Source organism: Ambystoma mexicanum, chromosome 4p, assembly GCF_040938575.1.
Source record: "Ambystoma mexicanum isolate Mex_15411 chromosome 4p, UKY_AmexF1_1, whole genome shotgun sequence".
Lineage (NCBI taxonomy): Eukaryota > Metazoa > Chordata > Amphibia > Caudata > Ambystomatidae > Ambystoma > Ambystoma mexicanum.
In genome coordinates, this window is record NC_090927.1 from 1,286,139,867 (window position 1) to 1,286,164,378 (window position 24,512).

General features: G+C 45.1%; 1 protein-coding gene across 4 annotated transcripts in view; it reads right to left on the minus strand.

The window, feature by feature from the left end:
- The window catches only part of PCNX2 (pecanex 2), a 3,925,748-nt gene that overhangs the window by 3,058,660 nt on the left and 842,576 nt on the right, over positions 1-24,512 (minus strand). For all 4 annotated transcript variants that reach the window (XM_069606982.1, XM_069606983.1, XM_069606981.1 and 1 more), the window contains one exon: positions 10,762-10,933. In XM_069606982.1, the coding sequence (XP_069463083.1) occupies positions 10,762-10,933 (172 nt within the window). The remainder of the gene's footprint in view (positions 1-10,761; positions 10,934-24,512) is intronic.

Below are 24,512 nucleotides of genomic sequence, written 5' to 3' on the forward strand. Positions count from 1 at the left end.
ACCACTCAACGCACCCATCACCGTAGAAGAAATTCACAAAGCCATAAAGGGTCTACCCAATACCAAGGCTCCCAACCCTGACGGCCTAATCGGCAAATTCTATAAAACCTTTGCACAACTGCTGGCCCCACTCCTACTGCAGGTATACGAGGAAGCACTAACCACAGGGTCACTGCCACCAACCCTCTGCAGGGCCGATGTAATCCTTCTCCGCAAACCCAGCAAACCCAAAGAAGATTGCGCCTCATATAGACCATATCCTTAATAAATTTGAACAACAAGATATTGGCGAAAATCCTCACAGCAAGACTACTCCCTCTGATGCCGGCGATGGTCCTGGCAGACCAAGCGGGCTTTGCACCAGGCTGGAATACATCATTCAGCAACAGGAGAATGTTTGGAGCAATGGAAGCCCTATACCCGGAGAGCCATGAAGCAGTGGTCCTGCTCGACACCGAAAAGGCTTTCGACTCAATAGAATGGCCCTTCCTCTTTGCCATCTTGCAACGCATGGGCCTAGGCAAATACTTCATCCAATTGATCAACCTCCTATATGAACAACCGACATCCAATATCATTCTGGGAAATACTCCCTCGTCGGACATACACCTCCAGAGAGGAACTAGGCAAGGATGACCTTTGTCAGCAATTCTGTTTGCACTGGTTATGGAACCCCTAGCTTCAGATTTCCGAGGCTGCCATTTGGACAAAGGGCTCTCTCTAGGCCCATATAAACTAATCATATCGCTATATGCCGACGATGTGGCCCTCTTTCTTCACAACCCCGCAGAGAACCTGAATCCAGTGATGCGGGCAGTGATTAAGTTTGGCAAATTCTCCGGACTGAACATTTACCAATCGAAATCCATAATTTTCCCTCTATCAACATCCGTCAATTCACTGATGACTTTGGGTTCCAGTGGCAACAATCAAAGGTCAGAAACCTGGGCATCCTGCTCTCCAGAGCTAACCACGAGGTGATGCAAGACAACTACGAAAAGACAGTGGAGGAGACCCAAAACAAAGTAAACAGATGGAAGCTCCTCCCACTCACCCTGTGGGGGGAAGTCTCCTTATTCTTCCCAAATTTCTATATCTATTCACAAATATTCCACTGTTGTTGCAGCAACATTTCCTTCAGCGCATCAAAAATCTGATCCTCGAGCTGCTGTGGGCGGGCAAGACAGCAAGAGTGGGCTACACTATGCTAATTCAACCTGTGACAAAAGGGGGCCTCGCGCTCCCAGACCTCGAACGTTACTACTGGGCTGAACAAACCCAATTTCTAAGCCACTAGTACACCACGCAGTTCATCGGACCCCATGTCCAAATTGAAAGGGCTCTGGCGTCCCCCTATATCATCAGAGCTCTCATCTTTGGCCAACTACAAGTAATTCACAAATCAATGAATATTGTCCATAACACCCATGCCGTCTGGAAAAAAAAAATTGCTCTGAAAAGTGGGATACAAACCATATTCTATCCCCTTCTTCAAGCGCGTTTCATACCAGGAATACCCCTAACCACAGAGCGAATCTACCTACAACGGACCGATAAGCTGCAGATAAAATCTCTAGGAGACCTCTTCATCGAAGGCATCTTCTTATCATTCCAACAAGCCCGAGACAGAGGCTGCGATAATGCTCTCGATATATTCATCTACATTCGGCTGCGCCATACCCTCCGAACCAACCTTACCACCTTCCCAAGACAGCCCCCCACTTGGCGGCTCCTTCACGGAGTTATACAGTCTCAAGGCAAGGGTCGATTGGTATCAGAGATATACAGATCACTCCTTAGCGAGACAAGAGTGTTACCCACTAACCCCACGAGAAGATGGAAGAAAACACTGGGGACCACGATCGCAGAAGAGGACTGGAACTACATACCGCGGCTAACTCAAAAGGTCTCTCTCAATACGAGATACAAGCAAATACACTTCAATTTCCTACACCAGGTCTACCACACACCTGCGAAACTCCATTCACAACGACCAACAATCTCAGCAGCATGCAGCCGCTGTAACGCCCCAGTTGCAGACTTCATGCATTTGGCATGAGCATGCCCCGATACCGCCTAGTTCTGGAGAGCGACATCGCAAAATATATCAGCGATTATAGGTACGCAACTCGACTCTGAACCTACTCTGGTGCTCCTGGGACTAACCAGGCACTTACCAGCACATGGAAGGAAACTAGCCAACTTGTTGTTGGTACTGGCGAGAAGAAGATTTGCAATTAACTGGGGTCACGGACCTTAACCGAATCTTCACCGGTGGCTGAACAATGTGACCTACTGCCAAGATGTGGAAACATGCTTTGTAAAGACCCTATCGCTTCATGCTCGTCCCCCAGATATATGGGGACCCTATATATCATATTTGATTACCACGGCAGACACAACTTCCTCACAGACCTCATCCCCGGTCACCGACCGGCGATCCCCACCACGCGGAGAAGGACCCAGTGAACTACATATACCACAGACTACTGTCTAAATGACCCCGGGCAGTAGCGGACAGCAGTGGAGAGGGAGGAGGTAGGGGGGGTGGGAAGCAGGCAGATTTGGAACCTCAGTGAGGCCGGTGCATGCCCCGTTTGTTAATGTATGTTTAAGAAACAAAAAATTAAGTTTAAAAAGAAATAATATTTTACTGATTTGCCTAGATAATCAGACTCTGATTGTATAGGCTTGCAGAGTATAATCTTAAAAGAGGAAGCGGAACCAGCTATAAATGATCTCCAAACAAAGGTCTAGACCAAGGCATTTGTATCCTGCTATTTTATAAAAGATTTAAGGAGGTATTACTAGAGCCGATGAAAAATCTATTTAATTCCATTTTAGTTTCATGAATGTTTACTCCTAAGATAGGGAAATCTGTTACTATACTGCTCCTCAAGTCGGGAAATGAGGCCTCTGAAAATTGCTCCTGTAGGCCAAATAAATTGATGAATGTCCATTCTTAAATATATTCTAAAATTGTAGTCATTCAAATAACAAAGGTTCTTCCATTGTTGATAAACCTGGACCAAACAAAGGTCACATCACACAGAATGGAAGGCACAACATTATATTAGAAGACTTACAGATTTGATTGTATTTGGAAAACATTCCAATACCCCCATCAGTTTATTGGCGCTGGATGCCAATAAGTCCTTTGAGAGCAGAGAATGGCCTTTTATCTTTGAAACCCTACAATCATTTGGTTTTGGCACAATATTCTCAAGGGTTGTCCATGCCAACTATCACTAGCCTTCCACAAAGATCAGAGCTAATGGCTCAATGACAGAAACCATAAATATTTCTAGGGGAACTTGACCTAGTTGTTGCACCCAACCCCATCCCCGTAATTTTGGCACTGTCAGTAGAACCATTTGCACTAGGAATTAATGGATGTAGGGGCCTGGAAGCTTTACGGGGAGCAGAGTTGGAACAGAAAATCTCTTTCTATGAATACAATGATTTATTCTGTAAGAAGGGCTCCCTATGTCTCTCTCAATATTAATTAGTGAACTGAAGACATTTGAGGAAGTGTTGGGGCTCTCAAATTACATTAGATCTATTGGTCTTAGTACAGAACGCATGTGATGAACGCACTAAAAACACAATTCCTGTTCTCACAGGCAGAAGAAGCTTTCAAATACCCAAGAGAAACATATTCGACATGATACATGATTTATTTAAAAGACATATTATTCCCCTAATTAAACCATTATTGTTGGGTCTGGAAAAATGCAATAACAATAAAATACCCTGGTACGGACCGATCACCTCCATTAAGGGGAATATATACCAAGATTATTATATACGTTTCTGTCGTTGTTATCCATTCATTACAGCAAAAAGTATCCCATTCCATTTGGTGGAAAAGAAAAATTAGAATTCCTTGAAGAGGAATTTATAATGGAAGCTTATGTAATGAAATGGGGACTCCCTTGAATAGTCCAAAGGGGCACCCAGAAACAAAGTGTTACACTGATCTCCCAGGCCCATCTAATACTTCTGGATGAAGCAGACAGAGTCAAAAAGTGACAAAATGACTTCTGCAGTGTAGGAATACAGGGATTAGTAGTAGCTAACCCGCCTACTCAGGCGCACACCAACACTAAACCAGCAGTGATCCCAATCATAAAGGGAAACAGGCACAGCCCAACAGGTATACCTCCTTTACCTCTTTTGGTAGTGCAGGACGAGGGCAGGCAATCATTTTCAGTATGAGTAGAGCTGATACAGTTGTAAGACAAACAACAATAGTATTGTGGTACCAAAATAAAGAATGCCCAACCCAGGTCCTAGAAAAACAGGAAGTTTAAGTAAAACAAGCAATGCAGGCAACTAATTAAAAACATCAAAGACCTATCTCTATAAAGGAAACAGAGAATGCAGACTTTGAGATTAAAGGGTTAATAGAAAGAGGTGGTCATACAAGCGTTTACAGCAGCAATGGCAACGATCATAGAAATGTCTTTAAAAGGGAAGAAGGGGGCTAAAAAGGCACAATGGTTCTTTAATGTGGACCAGGGTTAAAAGGCCTTTTTAAATACCTTTATTGGTTCACTTGGCGTTGTGACAGCGTCAGGCTGGTGTTATGGGTGATTTTGAACCAGCGTCAAGCTTGTCAAAATGCAATTATCCAATGGTGAGTTCACGTCAGGGTTCTCTGCAGATCGAGTCAGCGCTCAAGATGGTTCGAGTTGATGGGTCCCAACAGCTCGAGTCGGCGGTCAAATCGGTTCAAAACAAGGGGTCCGCTGGGTTGTATATAGATCAGCAACCTCAGTTGAGCACATGCGTGTAGATGGGGAAACCTGTAGGAGACCACCCGGACATAGTTTGGCTGCTGAAGGAGGTAAAATTCTGCTTGCCGCCAATGGCTAAGTATGCTTATCTTTGGGATGTTAGTGTTGTCCAGGATCGATGCAATAATTGGTCACCCAACAAGGACCTGTCATTACAACAAATACCAAGCAAGCTAGCTATGCTGTTGTGCCTGGTGTCCTGCAGGATGGTATTGGGCGTCAAGGTGCTAGAAGTAGACAGGAAGTTGGTTTATCTGGAAGGGGTAGCCTTTAATGTTGTGAAGAGGACTAAAACTAATCCAGGGTCATATCTTATCCGTATTTGCTGGAGCAGCCTAAGCTATGTGTGACTACTTGCATTATGGAGTGTAAGTGTAGATCAGAAAATGTCAGGTCAGCGGGCATCACCCAGCTGCTTATGCCGCGGACTTCTGCGACTATAGCCAGGTGGGTCCGCAAGATCATGGCTCAAGGTGGAGTGGACATGCCCACAGTTAGTGCTCATTCTGTAAGGGGCTATGGCTTCCAAAGCATGTATGGCAGGCGCTAGTCTTCAGTACAAATTGCGACTTAAACAGATGTCAGTGGCAGCGGCAGTGGGGTGTAGCTTTGAGGAAGCACAATGCTCACCTCCGGTCTGGACTTAGAATGAAGATTACCCAAGCTTAAAGCACAGGGAGTCTTGATTCTATTAAATGCATGGAGATAAGCATTATTCCCACCCTTAATACGCAGCAATATCATTGTATGCAAATTTTAGTATAATTGTTGTACTTGATGGTGCAGACGCGTATTCCCTCCATAATATGGGTACTTTTTCACCATTCAGATGAAGGCCAAAAGAATGATAGACTGCTTCAAGCAAGCATGAGGAAATTAGACCCATGTCCGTGTGGGGAGGTCCGGAAACTGAGCTAATCGTCAACAGGAGTGCCTAGAGTGGAGTTTTTTGGCAGAAGTCTCGGTGGCCTCTGAGAGAATGGTTTGGTTATGACTGTTCAGAGCATCTAAGAAGAGGAAGGCACCTGTACATGAAGTGACATGCTATGTCCAAGGAGAAGGAAATGGACTATGGAACTACAGGATAAGAGCAGGAGCTAGGGGGATGAAAGTCCTCTTTGGGTGAAAGAAAAGGTTACATTTTATCAAGGTTTTATATACGTTTTGAAACTTCTGTAGAGTTGGAAAATAAAGACGTTGACATATAATGCTGGCCTCCGTGTCTTTAATAGCATCAAGACTCTCTATTCTGTAAGCTTGGGTAATCTTTATTGGCATCTAAGGCTATTTGGTGTGGGTGAATAACCCATTTGAAAGGTATTCTATAACAAGAGCAAGATTTAATTGCCTGTCAGCATGGCAAGGAAACTCTTCATAGAAGAGGTGTCCGTTATGCCTAGCTGCAGGAGAGAATGTTATGTTTTTGTGCACAGCGTAAAAGAGACTGCTCAGAGACCTGTGTTTTGCTCAGTGCTGCCCCCAGCTTTACCTCTTAGTGCAATATGTAAGACAGGCACTATATAGAAGAAATGCATAAACATGGCAGGAATTTGGGGCAACTATTCCCACATTACGTGCTGTCTAAGTTTGCCATGAATCTCTCTAGTATGATTCTAACTATGTTATGAAATGAAAATCCTATTGTAGACAATACATTTCATCTGGCACGTGGGGATGAAAGTAAGGAACAAATGGTTTATATGAAATTGTTGTATACATACAAATTATGTATAAGGTGGAGAAGGTGTTTATTATTTTAATGAAACTTACAATCATACCAATTGGTGACAATGTTTATTTATTGTGTTTTATTATTTCCAATGAAAGTTACAATTGTATTGTCAATATTGCAGCCAATGAATTCATTGCTGTTTTATATGGTATTTATTGAAACTTTTATGGCAGAATGACAAAAAGTTTATATATGATGATATTATCCATGCTTTATGGACCAACTTATCTAGTAATAAACATTCTTAATTTGAACAAGAAACAATCTGCAGAAATCCATAGGGGAATTGTGGACAGCATTTTTGCAATGGCAGCCTTCATTTGTGATCTCCAAGTTATATTTGCATGGTGATGGAAACTAAGATATTTTCCTTGCCACATTTCTATCATCACTTAAATCCCACAGGCTAGGCATCAGAAGAGCATCAGAAGAGCTAGGTAGACATCAGAAGACACCCACCAGATTTTCACACAGATTATTGCAAATTGAATAAGCCACACAATAATAGACTACCACATAGACTCACAAGTCCATGGGCCTCATTACGACCCTGGCGGAACGTGTTAATGGGCTCCGCTAAAGGAGGCGGACCCGTCAAACCCATTCCGCATCATTACAAGTTCCCCTCGCGGGACCCGGTAAGTAACGCTTGGTCAAACCAGGCGTCCTTACCGGGTCCCGCGAGGGGAAGAGGGAGCAAACAACCGGCCGCTCGTAATCGGCCCGTTGCTTGCTCCCATTCCCATTCAGCCCTATGGGGGCTGAAATGAGAATGGGGAAGGTCTGGGCCCGAGTTCCTGGAGGGAGGAATTACCGGGCCCTCCGAATTTGGAATGGCCCGGTAATTCCCCATTCTGGGAACCCGGACCCAGACCCGATTTTGGCAGCAGCCATGCCACCAATAGCGGCATGGCCACCACCAAAATCATATATGCACCTTTAAAAATCTGTCAACACAATGACACAACATATTTCAAAATCCATCAGCAACAGACATTTAACCATGCATTTTGATATAGAAAAAGAAAGCAGAACATGCAACACTGAAAGTTTTATTTTGGTTCTAAAAAACAAATTGTCATTCATTGATAATGTATGTACACTGGATTAACATCCTATGCTATTTTCTCCTTGTTTACTATTAGTAAGTTTGGGGGTAAAATTAGGACACACCTTGACAAGCACTTTAGTTGGTTATGAAAGCAAATGCATTTTAAATACAGCATCAACCCTCGTTTACCCTTTGCCCCTCTAGCTAAAGGTCAGGTTAGCCTGAGCTTAGAGAAAATGGACTCCTGCATAGCAGAATGATTCCCATAATCAATTTTGACAACTTCCTTGGTATCCAGGTACCATGGACAAAGAGGAAATTGCCTTTTAGGTCAGTTTGACCTGGCCAAATCACCCCTTGCAAGGAATTCCAATTTCCTTGATCCCTATTTATTTATTTAATTTATACAGCGCTCTAAAGCCAGAGGCATCAAGGTGCTAGTTGCATTACAAGTTAGAGAGTGAGAACATCGTTCAGGAAAAAAGACAAAGCGGGTAAGTAAAAGTTGGTCTACATAGTAGGAAAGTAGATGATGGCTGACAGCGGCTGAGCTGTTGACATTCACTTTAACTTCACTTGAGACTCTTTGTAACCCATTTCAGTACTTGTCTAAATACAAATCGATAACAGCCTCAGGTCTTTACAGCATGTAATCCCAGCTTGCGCTCCTTGTCATGCTGCCAGGCATGCAGATAATAGCTACTTCAAGGCCCAGCGAGACTTGGTAAAATGCCTTATGCTTGGACACTACAGCTGCAAATAACAGCCTGGTTTTCATACTCGAGGAAAGTCTTCCAAAATTTGAAAAGCACAACTGCAGGTCTTTGCTCGTCATTATTTTTTCAAAATCTCAGCAATGTGAGAGCCTCAGCAGGCTACATCAAAAACCTAGGCCACAGACTTATGCGGAGAGCCTGGGACAAAAAACAACCCCATGCACAGAGTTTACAACTAAAGAAAACATGCAAAAATTCACTGGCAAAAATCCCTGCCTCCTAGCTCGCAGTCTGTTTGATCCTTTACTCAGATCCCAGCCCAGGACATATGGATTCTTCACATTTCTATCCACCTCCCAGATGATGTCATTTCCTTCACTCCAGCCCATTCCAACCCACTTAGAGGAGACAGGGCCTTTGGGAATATTCCAGTGCCTTCGTGCAGCCATCTCACCACCTCTGGCTTTTGGCAAGCTGCACCCCTGCCATCCGTTCCTTCCTGTGCTCGGAAGAATAAATGCAACATCCATCCTCCCTTCCCGCGCCTCTGAAAAATAACCACATCCAAGGCCTGTCATCTTGTTATATCGCACATTTCGCCTTGCAAAAACAGGCAGTACACCCTTTAATTTCTGCTATTATTTTCTGAATTTAACCTTCGCAAACAAAGCTGTTTTAAACAAGCAAAGCTGTCCACACACATGCTGTAATGTTAATGTAATGCCTGCAGAACACCTACATTCAAAATAAGCCCCATTTAAATTCCTACTGCTACAACCACCCCCCTTGCTTTTAACCTCATGGGCCTCCCTAGGTGATTAGATGGCTGACAAAAGTTTCAATGGATGCAACTCTGAATAGAAGTTGGATGCCATTCAACTGCCAATTTTCATTTGACCAGAAATGAACTCCAATACATTTTCAAACGTGTGGATCACAGCCAAAGTACAAAGAATAAGCCAACCTGAAGAAGAATTGTGAGGAAGATTTGTCAGAGCACAAAACTGAGTCTTTCGGGCCTCCTTTCTTCGGTTTCTGAACACAAGCTTACTTCAGCGACCACAGAAAGGCCAGCTCCAATGCTGTTTTCCACGACCCAGTAGGAGCAGGTGAATAACAAACCCTCAATACAACCTACCATGTGACATCCATCTCCGATTCCTGTACAGATCCTGATCCAGGAAGGGGAGGACTCTCTACAACCTGAAGAGTGCACCTTCCTGCTTCCGATTTAATCCTTGGAGCCCACTTCTTTCAATTTCTGCAACCAGAGGCTCTGAAAATATTCAAAATCTCCAGTATTTTTATGCCATGATGGTGACAGGATCTGTCAAGATATCTGAAACTGGTGGGAACATTTGAGAAAGATGAAACTGCAAGGTTTTTATGTGTTGCATTGCAGTGCTTCAACAAATTGCAAAGCAAACCTCCATATGGAATTTTGGATCAAAGGCATAATATGAGACCATATAAGGAACCCTGGATGTTACCTCACCTAAAACAGCCTTGGGGCTTTTGATTGAATAGGTCCACCGGTTGAAATGCTACTTTAAAATACTTTTGCAAAGAGTGATTCTGACAACAAATAATCACCCACAAGATCCTGTGTTGTAGCAATCATAGAATCTCAAAGGATTTGTTGCTAAATTTGGACTCCTATTGTATACTGAAACCTGGGGAAATGCAAAGCTAGTAAATTAATTTTGATCGAAGGATGGGCCAGCTTTGATGGGAAGGAAGCCTGTGCCGAAGACCTGAGATTTCCTATGATTAACGGCAAACTTTATCATTTTGATTACATCTATTTGACCCACATTTAACTAATGACTGACCCCACACATTTTATATCCTACAATGAATGCTTACTGTTCTCTAAAAATATGTTTTCACTGTTAACACATGAATAAACATGTGTGTATGGGAATTGGCTGAAATGACTAATCCCGCTTTCACATTTCGTTTGGAAGGTTTTTTTTAAGCCTTTTAAATCCAACATAGGTTTTCTGGTTTTAACATAGTATGGATATTTTGTTTTCCTACAACCCACATCCTCCCTAAATAGCTGTGCGTTGGCTGCTTGACTACAGGTATCGTAAGTGAGCAGACAACACTTAAGGAAGACCAATGCATGCTTACATTAAATCTGTCCATCTATTAATATTGTACTTTGAGAACTTTGAGCAAAGCTTTTAAAGTGCAATCATAAACACAGAAAACCACTCTGTCCATTTACCTATTGAATGTATCATATATTGAACATCATTCTAGCTTTATAGAACATTAACCACTTTGTGGTGCTATAGACTCGTTTGAAGTTCTTATTTTTCTTAGACCATCCATTAGTTGGTTAGTCATTTCATTTTTATATATCCAAATTCATGAAGATAATTTGCAGAATTGTGACACAAGTGAAAGTAAAATACAGAGAGAATTGTAATGCTTAGAAAAAAAATATGAACTCACATGTGACATGGTCTCTGGCTCGTGTCAGTGATTCAGATGAAAAAAGTTTTAGACCATACACAGTGGAGTATGAAGCATATGTTCCTTTTGATCCAGAATCCATCATCAAAATAAGGCCACATAGTATTGAAAAATAAAAAGGTCTGCTGTAGGCAATTATTTTATTATATCCCTGAAATATAAACAAAACAAGATAATGCAAACTTAATGTGGAAAGCAAGTCAATCAATAAATATTTATTACAGAATTAAAACCATAAAGCATGACAATAAAGAAACATAAGAAACCACGCAAAAATCTATTACTAAATTACACACTATGCAATAAATATATCCGCCTTAAAAAGTGCCTCCTTTACAAATTCATACAAGCTATACATAACATTTATATCATTACAATTAATTATAAAAAATAGTGTATCCTGATCAAACCCGATATTATGACTCCTAAAATAGGGATTTAAACATTTCCTGTGCAAGTCAGAATCATTTTTACAAAATAGTAAGAAATGACAGATATCCTCAACCATTCCTATTTTACAATAGCATTTTTATATCAAACACAGTCTTGTCCCATTGTCTTCTATCTGTTAGAGAGAGCATGTTCAACTGGGTCATTGGCACCAATCTTGTGGAGTATGCTGATTATATGACACATGGTGCTCACGTTTTGTCTGCTTAACTCCTGATCGTTGCTCAGATCCTCTTTTGCAATTAGTCTCCCTCCGCCAGGCTCGGGCCAATCTCAATTCAACTTTGCTATCGAGGACTTTCGAATGTGGATGGGATATGTGTGACCTGCTGTAGGCCCACTTCGACTTCACGCTTTACAATTATACTTTTATTAGAAAGCGGGGGTTCCCTTCCCCTAGCTTTCTCTCAGCATCCCCCCGTCGGGTTCACACTTGCCTTTTGTAATCACAGTTCACAGTTTGACTCTCAGTTGGATACCTAACAGACTTTCGAATGAGCACCCACGTTTTGCCAGACATCTCTGTAAGGTATCTCGCTTGCTTAAAAAGTTCACTCACCCCGTGGATATTCATTTACATTTGCATCGCTCATCACATACGCTTTAGGTTTTGTTCTTTGAAGATTCCTTCATACAATTTTGCCGCTTGCAACATTGGGTCTAACACAGACTGGTCTGCTATCAGTCTCCCTGAGTCACCAGCTATGCTGACTTTACTGGAGCGGCTTTGTTGCAGGAGCCAAGGACAGTACCACGGCAGCAATCTCTCTTCCCCGCCTCGGCTATCGATGAAGGAGAGCCCTGTGTACCTTTGACACACAATGCACCTTTCTGCAGGGTTAGTCCGGGTCTTATTTTTCTTATCCTCGAGGGCTTGTGAAAGTAACGGTTTCCTCATGGTGAAAACGCCCGATGTGAAAACATTGTTTTGCATCTGATTCAGTTTGTGTACATGAAAGCTTCATGCCGTATCTGACTTAAGCGAGTTGACTGTCCACACTAAAAACATCGCTTTACTTATGGTTGAGATAAAATCAGTCACCTCTGTTACTAACCTCTCACTGGTGTTTCAATGAAATGTACCTCCATCTACAAATATGTAAAGAGTGGAGTTTTTGGTCTTCTTCATACGCAACAGAGAATTTGCCCTGTTTAGGCTGTACATTGGTCCTGTGTTGACAGGTCTTTTTTAACAATATTGTGATATTAATTAAAATATGTGTTCTATATTGGTTTTGGTCAGTGACTTACATAAATGGAATATATAGAACCTTTTGTGATTAACGTACAGAGCTACTTATATAAAAGTGGTGTAGGAGGAGAGTGGGTAGCTAGTGGTGGAAGTGTCTCTTTTTTGTTTACTCATGGTGAAAAGGCCAAGGGGAATTCCCTCCTTGCAAACCTTTCTGGTCTCACCGTCTTTTTCCTCGCATTAAACCACCACCTCAGAACTGCTGCTTCCTCAGGTGTTTTGCCTCGCTCAGAGTGTGCTTTCGTGCTCTGCCTTTTATCCGTGTGGGGGAAGTGTTTTTGGAAGTCAGGTGTGTGTCATTATCAGTAATTACCTGACTCTGCCTGACCCTTGTGTAGGGACATGTCAGGTATACGGCTTTGGTGTTAGACCGTTTTCTCTCCTTTTGGGCCGTCCATGAAAAAGTCTTTGTGTTGGGTAAGGGGGGTTGAGTGCCTAGGTAACCTACCTGGTAGGATGGGGAAAAGGTGTTACTAGAAAGGGGATACCACGTCTCACCCTTCGATGTCCCACTTCCACTCCCCAAGGGCCCCTTCCTCCAGGTGATCCTCCCATACTAGTCCACTACCAGGAACTGGATCCATAAGCGATGCCGTGTTCTGGCCACCTGGATGATAGATCCCTGGGGACTAGCAAGCGAGACACCTTCAGGTTTCTCACAAACCTTACTGTATAGAAACGTTAGACATCCTTCTGCATGCCTCCATCATCTTCTCCTTGAGCATACAGCTGTGGAACTTAACCGACACATCTCTTGGTGTAGCTCCCGATTCTTGCCATGGTTTGCTGACTCTGTATGCTCTCATGATTTCTCCATCCTTTTTTTTAATGTGTATTCCTATCAAGGAAAAGAGGGCCCTTATACATTTCTTCATGTCGTGGAGTTCCTGCCCACAAACCTTTCTGTGCTGAGGTGCTTTCACTTGTTTGTGTTGGTGAGGCATGCTGCTACCTGAGTAGTGGGGTCTGCCCTGCTTTTGGTGGCAAGTTCATATCGTCTGTCCTTCAGGTTTTTGATACTAATATTGTCCCATATGAAATGATTTCCCAGGTCTTCACAACTGTTATCGAGAGTTTTAACTGTAAATTAAAGTTCTTTTGCAATGATAGCAGTGGACACACCAGATTCATTGAGCTTGTTGTGTCCCTCTTCTAATTTGTTTACTATGCTTCCCAGATGGTTGATCTCTCTTGTTGTTCACGATTGCTATTGAAAAATCTTCTCCAAACCACAGTATCTCATCCCTCAGTTTCATGTCCTCCTTGGAGGCCATGAGAGAGGAGTCAAGAGCCTGCACGCTGAGCGCTTCTGCCATCTCTTTTTGAGCCAGCTGTCTCACACTGGCTCCTACTTCTGCTATTCACCCCTTCTCTGGATTGCGTGGCTAGTGTTTCCCCTGTCCGTCCCACAGCAATGGTATGTCAGCTGATCCACTATTTTGGTCTTCTTTGGGGACATGTGTTGTTTTTGAGGTTTGTAGAAGTTCCAGGATTCCCTTCAGAGAGCTGGATGTAGAGTCTACAGACTGCCAATTGCCCGCAGGGATCTTTATCACTATATCTCAATAGGGCAGGGTTCAAACTGGGTGATCCTAATCAGCGTGCCCACATTCATGTGTTCCTTTCCCCTCCACATACTCCCTGGACAATTATGCGGATCACAACATGAAATGGCACTCGAGACCTCTACTTCAGATTCCTGGTAGTTGCCCCAAGTTCCACACTTACTTCAAATGGGGTTGTCTGCCCTCTTGGAAGTCTGCCTCAGGAAGGGAGATGTGATGGTGTATTTCCAGATGTTGCCTCCAGTTCATGGTCTCAGGCCAGCAGACTGGGCTGACATCTGTTTCTCAGCACATTTGCGGCTGAAGACATCTGTCAACATGGCATGGACTGCACCATCTTTAATTGCTCACATGTTTCTCAGCCTCCATTTTGAGGTCAGGAAACCTTCGAGTAGCATTCAGAACCTAGGCTTTTCCCTCTTCTGGCCCCACAGTTTGTGGGACCCACACACCAGGAGGTTCTGAGACTCTTACCTCTTTGGCTAGCTGCGTTGGGCTGCACCACCATCATTGGTGTGGGGAAGATCCAGGATCACCGGCTCAGAGCTCACAGATGCTGCGGCGTAACTGCTGCTACCTAGGCTACACCCTCTCCCAGCAAGTGGTTAAGGACCAAATGCAGAATACCCTGTAAGAGCAGGCATCAATACCTGATTTCAGTGTGTATATTAAGCAATTCAATGGCAGATGTATTCTGGTTAGAAAACAGATTCCATGTGCGCAATTCCTGTTGCGGTCACCATCGGCCCTTTCACCTCGGTCACCAGGAGTGGTTGCAGGTTGTATCTTGGGTCGGTCTTCCTTTGCTGTCTTTGCCTCACTAGGACGATCTTGCATACTGGGAATTGGTGTTCTTCACTCTCCTCCTTTGGTCCGCCCACTCTTTCGCCTTTCTTTTCTTTTCCGCATCTCTATCTCAGATTTCGGCATCCTGTTCTGGCGTGTAGTCTTTTACTTGTGGGAGGCGGGTTTGAGGTTTGTATTTTATCATTAGTTCTATTGGCATCCGTCCTGTTAATTCGTGTGGTGTATTTCTGTAGCTCTTCAGCATGTGGCATATTGCTTGGGGTAGCAACTATGATCTGCGGTGGCCTATTGTAGGGTTCGCTTGATGGTGGCCATGCACCGTTCCACCATACCATTGGCCTGTGGCCATAATGGTGTGATTCTCTGGTACTGGAAACCTAGATGGGCTGCGAGTCTCTGAAAATCTTGTCCTTAGAACGGCAGGCCATTATCTGTCTTTACGGTGTTAGGGATCCCCGATTCACTGAACAGTTTGTCGATCACTCCTACTACATGGTGGAATGCTGTGGATTGTACGTGTTTTATTAGTGGGAACCGGGAGTACTAGTCTATCATTACAAGTAGGTGGTCTCCTTCCTCAAATGGGCCATAAAAGTCCATGGCTATTCTTTGCCAGGGTACATCTGGTAGTGGTACTATCTGTAGAGGGCATGGTGGACTGTTCGCCACTGTCTTTTGGCTGGGTAGGCAGTGGGTCAGGGTGTCTTCCACAATGAAATCCATGTGCAGGATCCACACTTGGTTTCTCAGTATCTTTTTTGTGTTTGCGACCCCTCTGTGACCCTCATGGGCTATGATCACCAGTGCTTTCCTCTGGCCCTTGGGGACCACTAGGCGGTTGCCTCACAGCAGTATCCCTTGTTCTGTTGTGGCAAGTTTGTTTTGTATTTTCGGCATCCTTTGCTGTTCTTTCTTGTCCACTTCCCTGCCCACAAACCTTTCTGTGCTGAGGTGCTTCCGCTTGTTTGTATTGGTGAGGCATGCTGCTGCCTGAGTAGTGGGGTCTGCCCTGCTTATGGTGGCAAATTCCTCTGTAGTGATGGCGGGGGGCGGGGAGGGCGTTGAGCGACAGGTTTGAGATTTAGTCTTCAGCCTCCTGTCTCATGGAGTCCTCTGTCTTCCCTTCCCGGTGTATAGACAGATAATCTGCCGGGTTGGCATCACCCCCAGATTTGTGGATGATCAGGTAATCATACTCCTGGAGTCTGATGCCCCACCTTTCGATGCGTGGGGGCATTTTGGTTTTGGGGTTGCCAAACAGGGAGAGCAGTGCCTTGTGATCCGTGATGAGGGTGAAACTTCTGCCACTAATGAAATGATGGAATTTCTTGCATGCCCACACCGCTGCTAGGCTCTCATTCTGCTTGGGAATATGGTGAGCGACAGGGCTCTGCTGGCGTATGCGACGATGTTGCGCTTGTGTGGCCCGCTGGAGCTCGTCTGGGCAAGTATGGCTCCCAGGCCAACAGGACTGGCATCAACGGTCTGTTCAGACTGCCAACCCGGGTTGAAGTAGGCGAGCTGGCGATTGTTGGCAAGTTCCTCTTTGAGGGTGTGTTATGCTCTTGGCAGCGGATGTCCCATTCAAATGGTGAGTCTTTTTTGAGAAGTGTTCAGAGCGGGTCCAAGAGGGTGGCATAGTTCGGCAGGTAGTGAGCGTAGTAACCCGATATCCCTAGGAATGGTCGGCCATTATGCCCTGGTCCAAAAATATGTGATCAAAGAAATGTAGACTAGGTTTATTGATGGCACACTTCGGTCCGTTGAGGGTGAGCCCAGCCTTGTGTAGGATGTTCCACACTGCTTTAAGTGCAAGGTCATGCTGCTCTTGGGTGGTAGCAAAGATCAGGATGTCGTTGCTGTAGTTGCGGGCGTTGAGCGCCAGGGATATCAGTCTGTGAATCGTCTCTCGAAAGGTCTCTACGGCGGAGGATATTCCAAAGTTGAGCCACTTGTAGCAGAACAGGCCTTCATGCATTGCAAAAGTGATGAAAGGTCGGGAGGCAGGGTCAATCACCAGCTGGTGGTACCCTTGGTTCAGGTCTAGTTTGGAGAAGTGAGTGGCCTGGTTGAGCCTCACCAGCATGTCCTCAATGTTGGGTCCAAGGTGTCTCTCTTTGAAGTGCAGTGTTTGTTATGCGCTTGTCTACGCAGAGGCACAGGCAACAATTGTCCTTTGGGATGACTAGGGGGGACACCCATGAGGTGGGGCCGTCCACCCTCAATGATATTGTTGTCGAGGAGTAGTTGCAGTTCATGAGTGACTTGGGCCTGTAAGTGGAATCTAACCCTGCGAGGGTGCTGAGGCACCGGGCAGACTTTTGGGTCAATGTGGAGTGATATGAGTGCTTTTAACATGCCTACTGCTTTGACATTTTTTGGAACTAGACATTTTATGTACTTCGATGTTCATTTCTTGACAGGATATTGAGCTCAGGAACTGTGCCCCTGTTGGGAGGCCCTGGACAACTTCGTACTGGTCATATTGGATGTCAATCAAGGCCAGTGCGCTGGTGCTCCAGTAGCTGAGGAGACATTGCCCTGTTGTTGGGCTATGGATGACATGAATGGTGGTGGGCACCCTTTGCCTTTTATGAAGCAAGTCACATTGGAATTGGCCGTTTGATCGGTGCGGGTCGGCTGCGCCCCACTGGAATATGCGTACTTGAGATGGACATAGTGGATAGGCGTCTGCTATGGCGTGGTGGAGGCACTGATTCATGACGTTGACTGTCGCAACGGTGTCTACGATGAATTGGTTGCTTATGCCGTCTATTCGGACTGAGACCTTCCTTGCTGTGCTGTTATCTGAGGTGTTACTAATGAGTCTGACATTCTTTTCTGTAGCTGTCATGGGTGTAATATTGGTCTTCTACTTTATCTATCGCTCCATTCGGTGGTGGGTTCTCATATGGGTCCTGGCCGTAGTATGGTGCTGGGTATAGGTTCGCGCCATGTTCATGGCTGAGTCCTTGGTCACGAGCATAGCCTTCCGGTGGGTTGGGTGAATAGTCATATGCATTTGAGTAACGCGCTAGCGGGTCCATGTTGAGCCCATATTACTCCTGTTTGGCTGGGATTGATGGCATGTTTCTGCCTTGGAATGTTCTTGTGATATCTCGGTCGTGGTATGGTCTGGGACCGGGCCCTCTCGGCTGCTCGAGTCTACTGACTGGGACTGACAGCGGGCCGGTCTGTATGTGGTAAGCATTGGGGATTTCTCCCTGCACATTGCCTAAAAGTGGTTTTCTTGGCCACATCTCATACAAATGTGCCCTATGGCTGGGCATTGGCCCCTGTGAGGGAATTCAAACCCGCACCAATAGCATTGCTTCTACCCTTCAGGTCATCGGTGTAGGCTTTGGGGATCTTGTCTGCCTGGCGGTCCTGGGTTGCGGGCATACCCCTGAGGTCCGGTAGCCAGTGCTGCAATGTTGTCACCTTTTATGGGTTCTCCATGGCTGCCACCTATACGTCCACTTGTTTGTATATCCTTGCTAGGTCAATGATCTCTTATAGGGCGATTTTTTTTTTTAGCAGCTGCTTCCTAAATAGCGAGGAGGTGCACCCTTCAATTATCCTGAGTCTAATCGCTTTGTCGTCGTTGAAATTAGCAAAGTCGCAGTGTTTTTTTTTCCTCTAGAGCCTGATGATGAATTCCCCCACTGTCTCATGTGGTAGTTGTACGCATTGATTAAATGCATCTCTCATAGTCTCTGTTAGGGAGTATGATTAATTTCCTGTTGACGGCTGAGATTAGGCGTTGATAGGTAGTTTTCTCTTGTGTCAGGACCGTCTTCAGGCCTTGATCTCCTTCCTGGCTACGCTGGCAAAAATATCCATTTTGTTGGGTTGTCTTGGTCCCCTATGGCTCTCATAAAATACTCAAATTCCTCCATCCATTCTTCCCACCCGTCCCTGGTCATGATGTGGCTGTAGTGTGAACAAGTTGGGTCACCTTAGGAAGGCCGCCCCGGAGACTGGTCCTGTTCCAACAACAAGCTGTGCTTCCTCCATCATTATTGTGGTTTATGGGCGTGTTTGCTTGTTCTGTGGGCTGTCAGTGGGACTGGGCTTCCTTAAGGTCACCAACCTTGCTGGTCTTTGTAGCTTGAACATGGAGGGGCCTCTTTGGGTGACTGCCGCACACCCAGTCTCTGGTTGACCTTTCCTTGGCGGTCCTGGTTGTGCCCTGCTGTGTAACGTCCTTGGTCTGTGTGCCCTTTCCCTTGGTGTGACTGTGTTCACTTGTTTGTCCCTCTTATTTCCTTGACCTCCCTGGTGGTGTAGTGTAGTGGCCATGTGCGTCGTTTCTTGGCTCCTTCTGTTATTACTTTTTTGTATTTTTCACCTCCCTGGTTGCGTAGTGTTGTGGCAACGTGCGTCTTTGTGGCTAGGATAAGGCGCATCCGCTCTCCCTGCCACCCTCAATGTGAGTTGGGCCTTCTCCTGCTGCATGCGCTGCCCCCTCCCAGTGCAGACACGTTCAATCTGCCATTGCTTCTGATGTGCGCGTAATGCGGGTGTCCCTCCACCTCCTTCTGCTGTCCTCAACCTTTCGGGTTTCTCTGCTAGCTCTCGCTAGCCGCTCCATCCCCGGCCGGCCACCTCCTCATGAGGAGTCCTCCTCACCCAGTTGTATCTTCCTGGGGCTCTGGTCCACTTCTTCTCGGATTGGCTGTAGTCTGCACTGGTCCTCCAGCGAGGCCCTACCAGCTCACATGTCCTCCTTGATGGCTCTCCTCACCTTCCGCAGCGTCCTGCTGGGTCCTCAGCCGCACTTGCCTCCACGCGGTCCTGGTCCTGTGCCTGGTACTCAACAGCATCATCTAGCAGCATGGGACGTGTTGCTTCATCACCAGTTGTTAGGCCCCAAGCATACCCCCCCCCCCCAAGGAGGACACGGGAGCCGTGGAGTTTGACTGCTCTCTTTTTTCTTCTTCCAACACCTGCCTCTTCCTTCCTGGTCCCCTCCACTTACTCCCTCCTCCCTCCCCTTACCCCAGTCCCTCCTCCTTAAAGGAGCCCTCCTCCATTTCTCCACCACAAGACAGACATCTACTCACCCTGTACGGGTTGAACAAGGAGACCATTGCTGAGCTGCCGACCCTGATCTAGGATGACGTTGCAAAGGACAGCCACACCACTGATGGTGAAGCTTGTGTCGGTTCTGCGCTTCCTGGCAACTGGCACATTCCAGAACACTGTGGACACATTGCATGATATGTTAAAGTCCACATTCTTTAATGTGCTCATGCAGGTGCTGGAAGCACTCTTGTGCCTTGTATCCTGGTAGATCTACCAACCCAACAGCCAGGGACAGGTGAACACCATGAAGGCACTTTTTACTTATCAGACCACATGCCCAATGTCATTGCGGATCTGGACTGCATGTGCAGTTGGTGAAGAGGTATTCTGCAACAGGAAGAGGCATTCCGCAAGAATTGGGGTTGTTTTACCATGGCAGAAAGGTCTGCGACGGAAATGACTGCATGAGAAATGTACATTATACATAAATGTTTGTACATTTCTCATGCGGACATCTGTTGTAAAACAACCCCAAATCCTAACCCCTGCCCACATACACACCCCCCGCCCACACCCCCACACCTCTACTTACCTTTCATCTCGACACGCTGTGTCCCTGCGACGCTGGTTCCCTTCCACTTCCGTGATCGGGAACCAGCGCCACAGGGTCCTTTTTTTTCTTCTTTTGCTGGGGTCAGCTGCAGGGGGTCCAAGCAACCCCTGCTCACTATACTATGTAGTATAGTAGTATATATTATGTAGTATAGTGAGCAGGGTGTTGCGGGGGACACCCCAAACCGCCTTTTTTTTTAACTCGGTTCAGCTGCGGTGGTGTCACCTGCAACCCCTGCTCACTATACTATGTAGTATAGTGAGCGTGGTGTTGCGGCGGACCACCCAGCAGCCTTTGTTTCTTTTTTTTTTTACCTACCCCACCAAAATATACATACCACAAAAGGTTCGAACTTTTGGTAGTTTGAACTTTTTGTGGTATGCATATTATGTCTTTTGGTGGGGTAGGTAAAATGGATTTGGTCATTTTGGCCGAATCCATTCTGCAACAGGAAGCAGTACCACCCCTCAATGTCAAGGTCACCTGTGATCTTGACATCACACACTGCTGTGCTGCTTCCCTGGTTCCACCATGATGCCATGGTCCTGTGAAACAGTACACTGCCGGGATACATGGAGAGTCACAGAGGGCAACGGACCTGGTTATTGGGTGAGTACAAGTCTCATCACGCTCTTCTCGCAGCACAATTGACATGCTATGTGTGGGACTGGGGGGAGTACCACAACTGTAGATTGCATGCCCTGTCAAGGCAGCGTACACGTAGGATCTGCCCACACATCCGGCACATGACAGTCTAAACCCACAGGACTAGGACATGAGTGATGATGAGGTAAATGGGCAATGCATATTTGCCCAGCAGGCTAGCTACACACACATTGGACTACAGGGACCACAACCCAACATTACACATCCATAGGCATCTGTCGTCATCAAACTGGGGGGCTGCTCCGCTAGTGGTGTCCAACGTATGTCCAAGGGGGCCCTCCACAGTTCGCCTAAAATAAAGGTTAAAGGTGACTGACTTTAAATATATACAAGCAGTACATAATCTTAGCAGTGTCTTGAAGAACCCGTCCCCTACCCCCAGACATCCTTGGAACTCGTAAAGGGAGGGCAACCCTTGGGTGGGGGGCCCACAAACACTATTTGAACTCGTAAGGGGCTCAGTATGAAAATGTTTAAAGACCAGTGCTATATATGGAAACACGCTTCTAAACTGTAACTAAGAAATTTGACACTGGCAGATGCCATGCTATGTACTCAGGTGGCCATGGACATGAATTTATCATGGAATAGACACAGACAGCCTGCACAGGGAAAATCAAACACCCATCAGGTCACATGCATGGGAGTAACACACAGGCCCAACAAAGGCACCATGGCATGCTACCCTGTCAATCACAGACCCTGAAAGTGACGAGTGCTGGCTGTGAGCTGATGTACAACGACAGGGAAATGTACCCCCTGAGTGAATGACTCCATATGTAAGGAATGGAATGGTGATTCATGTCTGACAATTCTTGTCAAGTGAATGCACAGACTGTCCATCAAACATGCCTTTTTAACAGGCAACACATCCACAATGCACTGTGACATTTGCCATTGCAGTTAACTAGATATCCCGAGCTTCCATGGGTCATGACACCAGTGCAGAATCCACAGGCACCACAGGAGGTCACCTACAACGTGACACGTCCAGACTAGGCTCTGTATTGAGCTGACTTTTAGCATGTTGAAGGCTCGTTTCTGTTGCCTACACTACTCTGCAGGGGCCCTTATGTACAGGCCAAATTGTTCTTGCCTGTGCAATGCTGCACAACATTTGCATCAGGTGAAATTGTAGAGAGGCAGATATACATGTCATCTCTAATGCCCACAAGACGTATGGAAGAGATGGGGGTGTTCTCTATCCCTCACAGAGGCTATATGGAGACAAGATAGTACTGGAAAGCCAGTTATGCCTCTAGCATTATTGAAGATGGTGCTGGAGCAGCTTCACTACCCCGCGAACACAAGAAAGCCTTGCTGCCATGATTGCAGAAAACTGGTTTTCACCAAATGTATTTGAACACGTGGAACAGTTTATTTGGAACTGCATTGTTATGCCAGAAGTTCACAGCCGGGCATACTTTGCAAACTGTGGGAGGAGCAATCCCTAGACCCAATGGTTCTTTTCAGCATCTACATATAGATTATGTGGATATGTTGGAAACATCCAATGGCTACAGATACATGTTAGTGGTAGCATATCCCTTTTCTAGATGGATTGAGGCGGGTCCATGTACGCACCCCGATGCCACATGTGCTGGCAAGTTTCTCTTATGTGAGGTGTTTCCTAGAAGGGGTGTGTGCTAAGTCCTGCGGTCTGATAATGGGTCGCATTTTGTAAATGAATTTTTTGAACAGATAACTATTTGGCATAAAGCACACATTTTCATCTGCCTCTCACACACAGATTAACAATATTTGTGGGAGGGTAAATTAACTCTTTAAAGAAAGGATTGCAAAGATCAAGATGACTTTGAAGAAGGGATTTCTGCATTGCCTATCCCTTGCATTATTTGCACTGAGAAACCAACCTGGCTCAGATCACCACCTGACTCCTCATGAGTTGGTGACTGGACGCTGTATGAGAGTAACCCTTGCTCCTCCCACTCGAGAAGAAACCGATGACCACAGTGTAGCAAAAACATTAGGTGATAAAATGCATGAATTTAACAGATCAGGAGGGAAGGGTTGAAGAAGATTGAAGAAGACGGCCAAACAGTTGATCCTGCAGACTTACTAAAACAGCCTAGTTTGTACCCAGGGGACCCAAGTGCTTGTAAAAAGCTTTGTACGCACTTGGAATAAGCCCTGTTTTGGAGAACCGTACCTAGTAGAAGGGGGTCACTCCCACTGCAGTGAAAATATCGAAGGAAAAAGAGTTTGTATATATCTGAATGACGCAAAGCCATACAAAGGAGAGACCCTCACCCCCCCTGCACCCATTGACAGTGAAGCAAGAGAAGAAGTTCCACGGATGAGGACGAGATCGCTACCAAGAACCAAAACAAAGACTCATCAAAATACAGACAATTTGAACTTTCAAAAATTCCTGAGTCTTAAGGAGATAATGAATGAACATTGCAAATTATCTGTTCAACAACTCCAGTGAGTCCAAAGAGACAATGCGTTGGAGATAAAATGCAAACAGCACACAACACTTTATGTTGCCTATAACAATAGCGTTGCACACATTGGTGTATGCTGTTTTTACTTACATTCTTCAAACATACCCAGCTTTAGTAAGATGACACGTTGATATCTTCGGATTTTTTGGAAATCCTAAAAAACATTTTTAATTTTATTTTCATGATCATTATTGCATTATTTTACAATTTCTATTATAAAAAGTGTTTCTAAAAGTGACAAAAATTACACGTTGAATTAAAGAGAATGGCAATTTTCCAAGTTATAAGAGACACACTGCCAGCAAGAAGATCAATACGTTTATTTGGAATACTTCTTGTAACTTCATTTTGTACAATGATTTATTTTCTTCCTTATCATGGGATTTCGTCAAATAATACAGATGACGTGTTTAGCAATGAGACATGTATTCTTATCTGTAATGAAAGCAGGGGTGATATTTTCCCTGATATTTCTAAACAAATTATTCCTTTGAAGAGAGATGCTGAAGAAGATCACGAGAATATAAATACATATCTTGATAATTTAGTCCATTTAAAGAATAACATGTGGTATGAGCACATGAAGAAGGTGGGGAGGAGACTGTCGGATGAGAGCTGCTATGTGTGTTCTCTCATCACTTATGCCATGAGCACAGCCAGAACATTTATCACAAGAGAAATACCTGTACATGATGCGAAGTGTCTCAGCCATCTAGCAGCATGCACAACAAGAAGACAATTTGAAGGAAGATTGGCAACCCTACAATGGAGGTCGAGGAAGGCATTGCCATATGAAGAAGAATACATAAAAATGCAGCAAATGGAAAAAGATCCAGACTGGAAAAGCAGAATGCTCATGTACTCCCCGAGTGGTATGACTG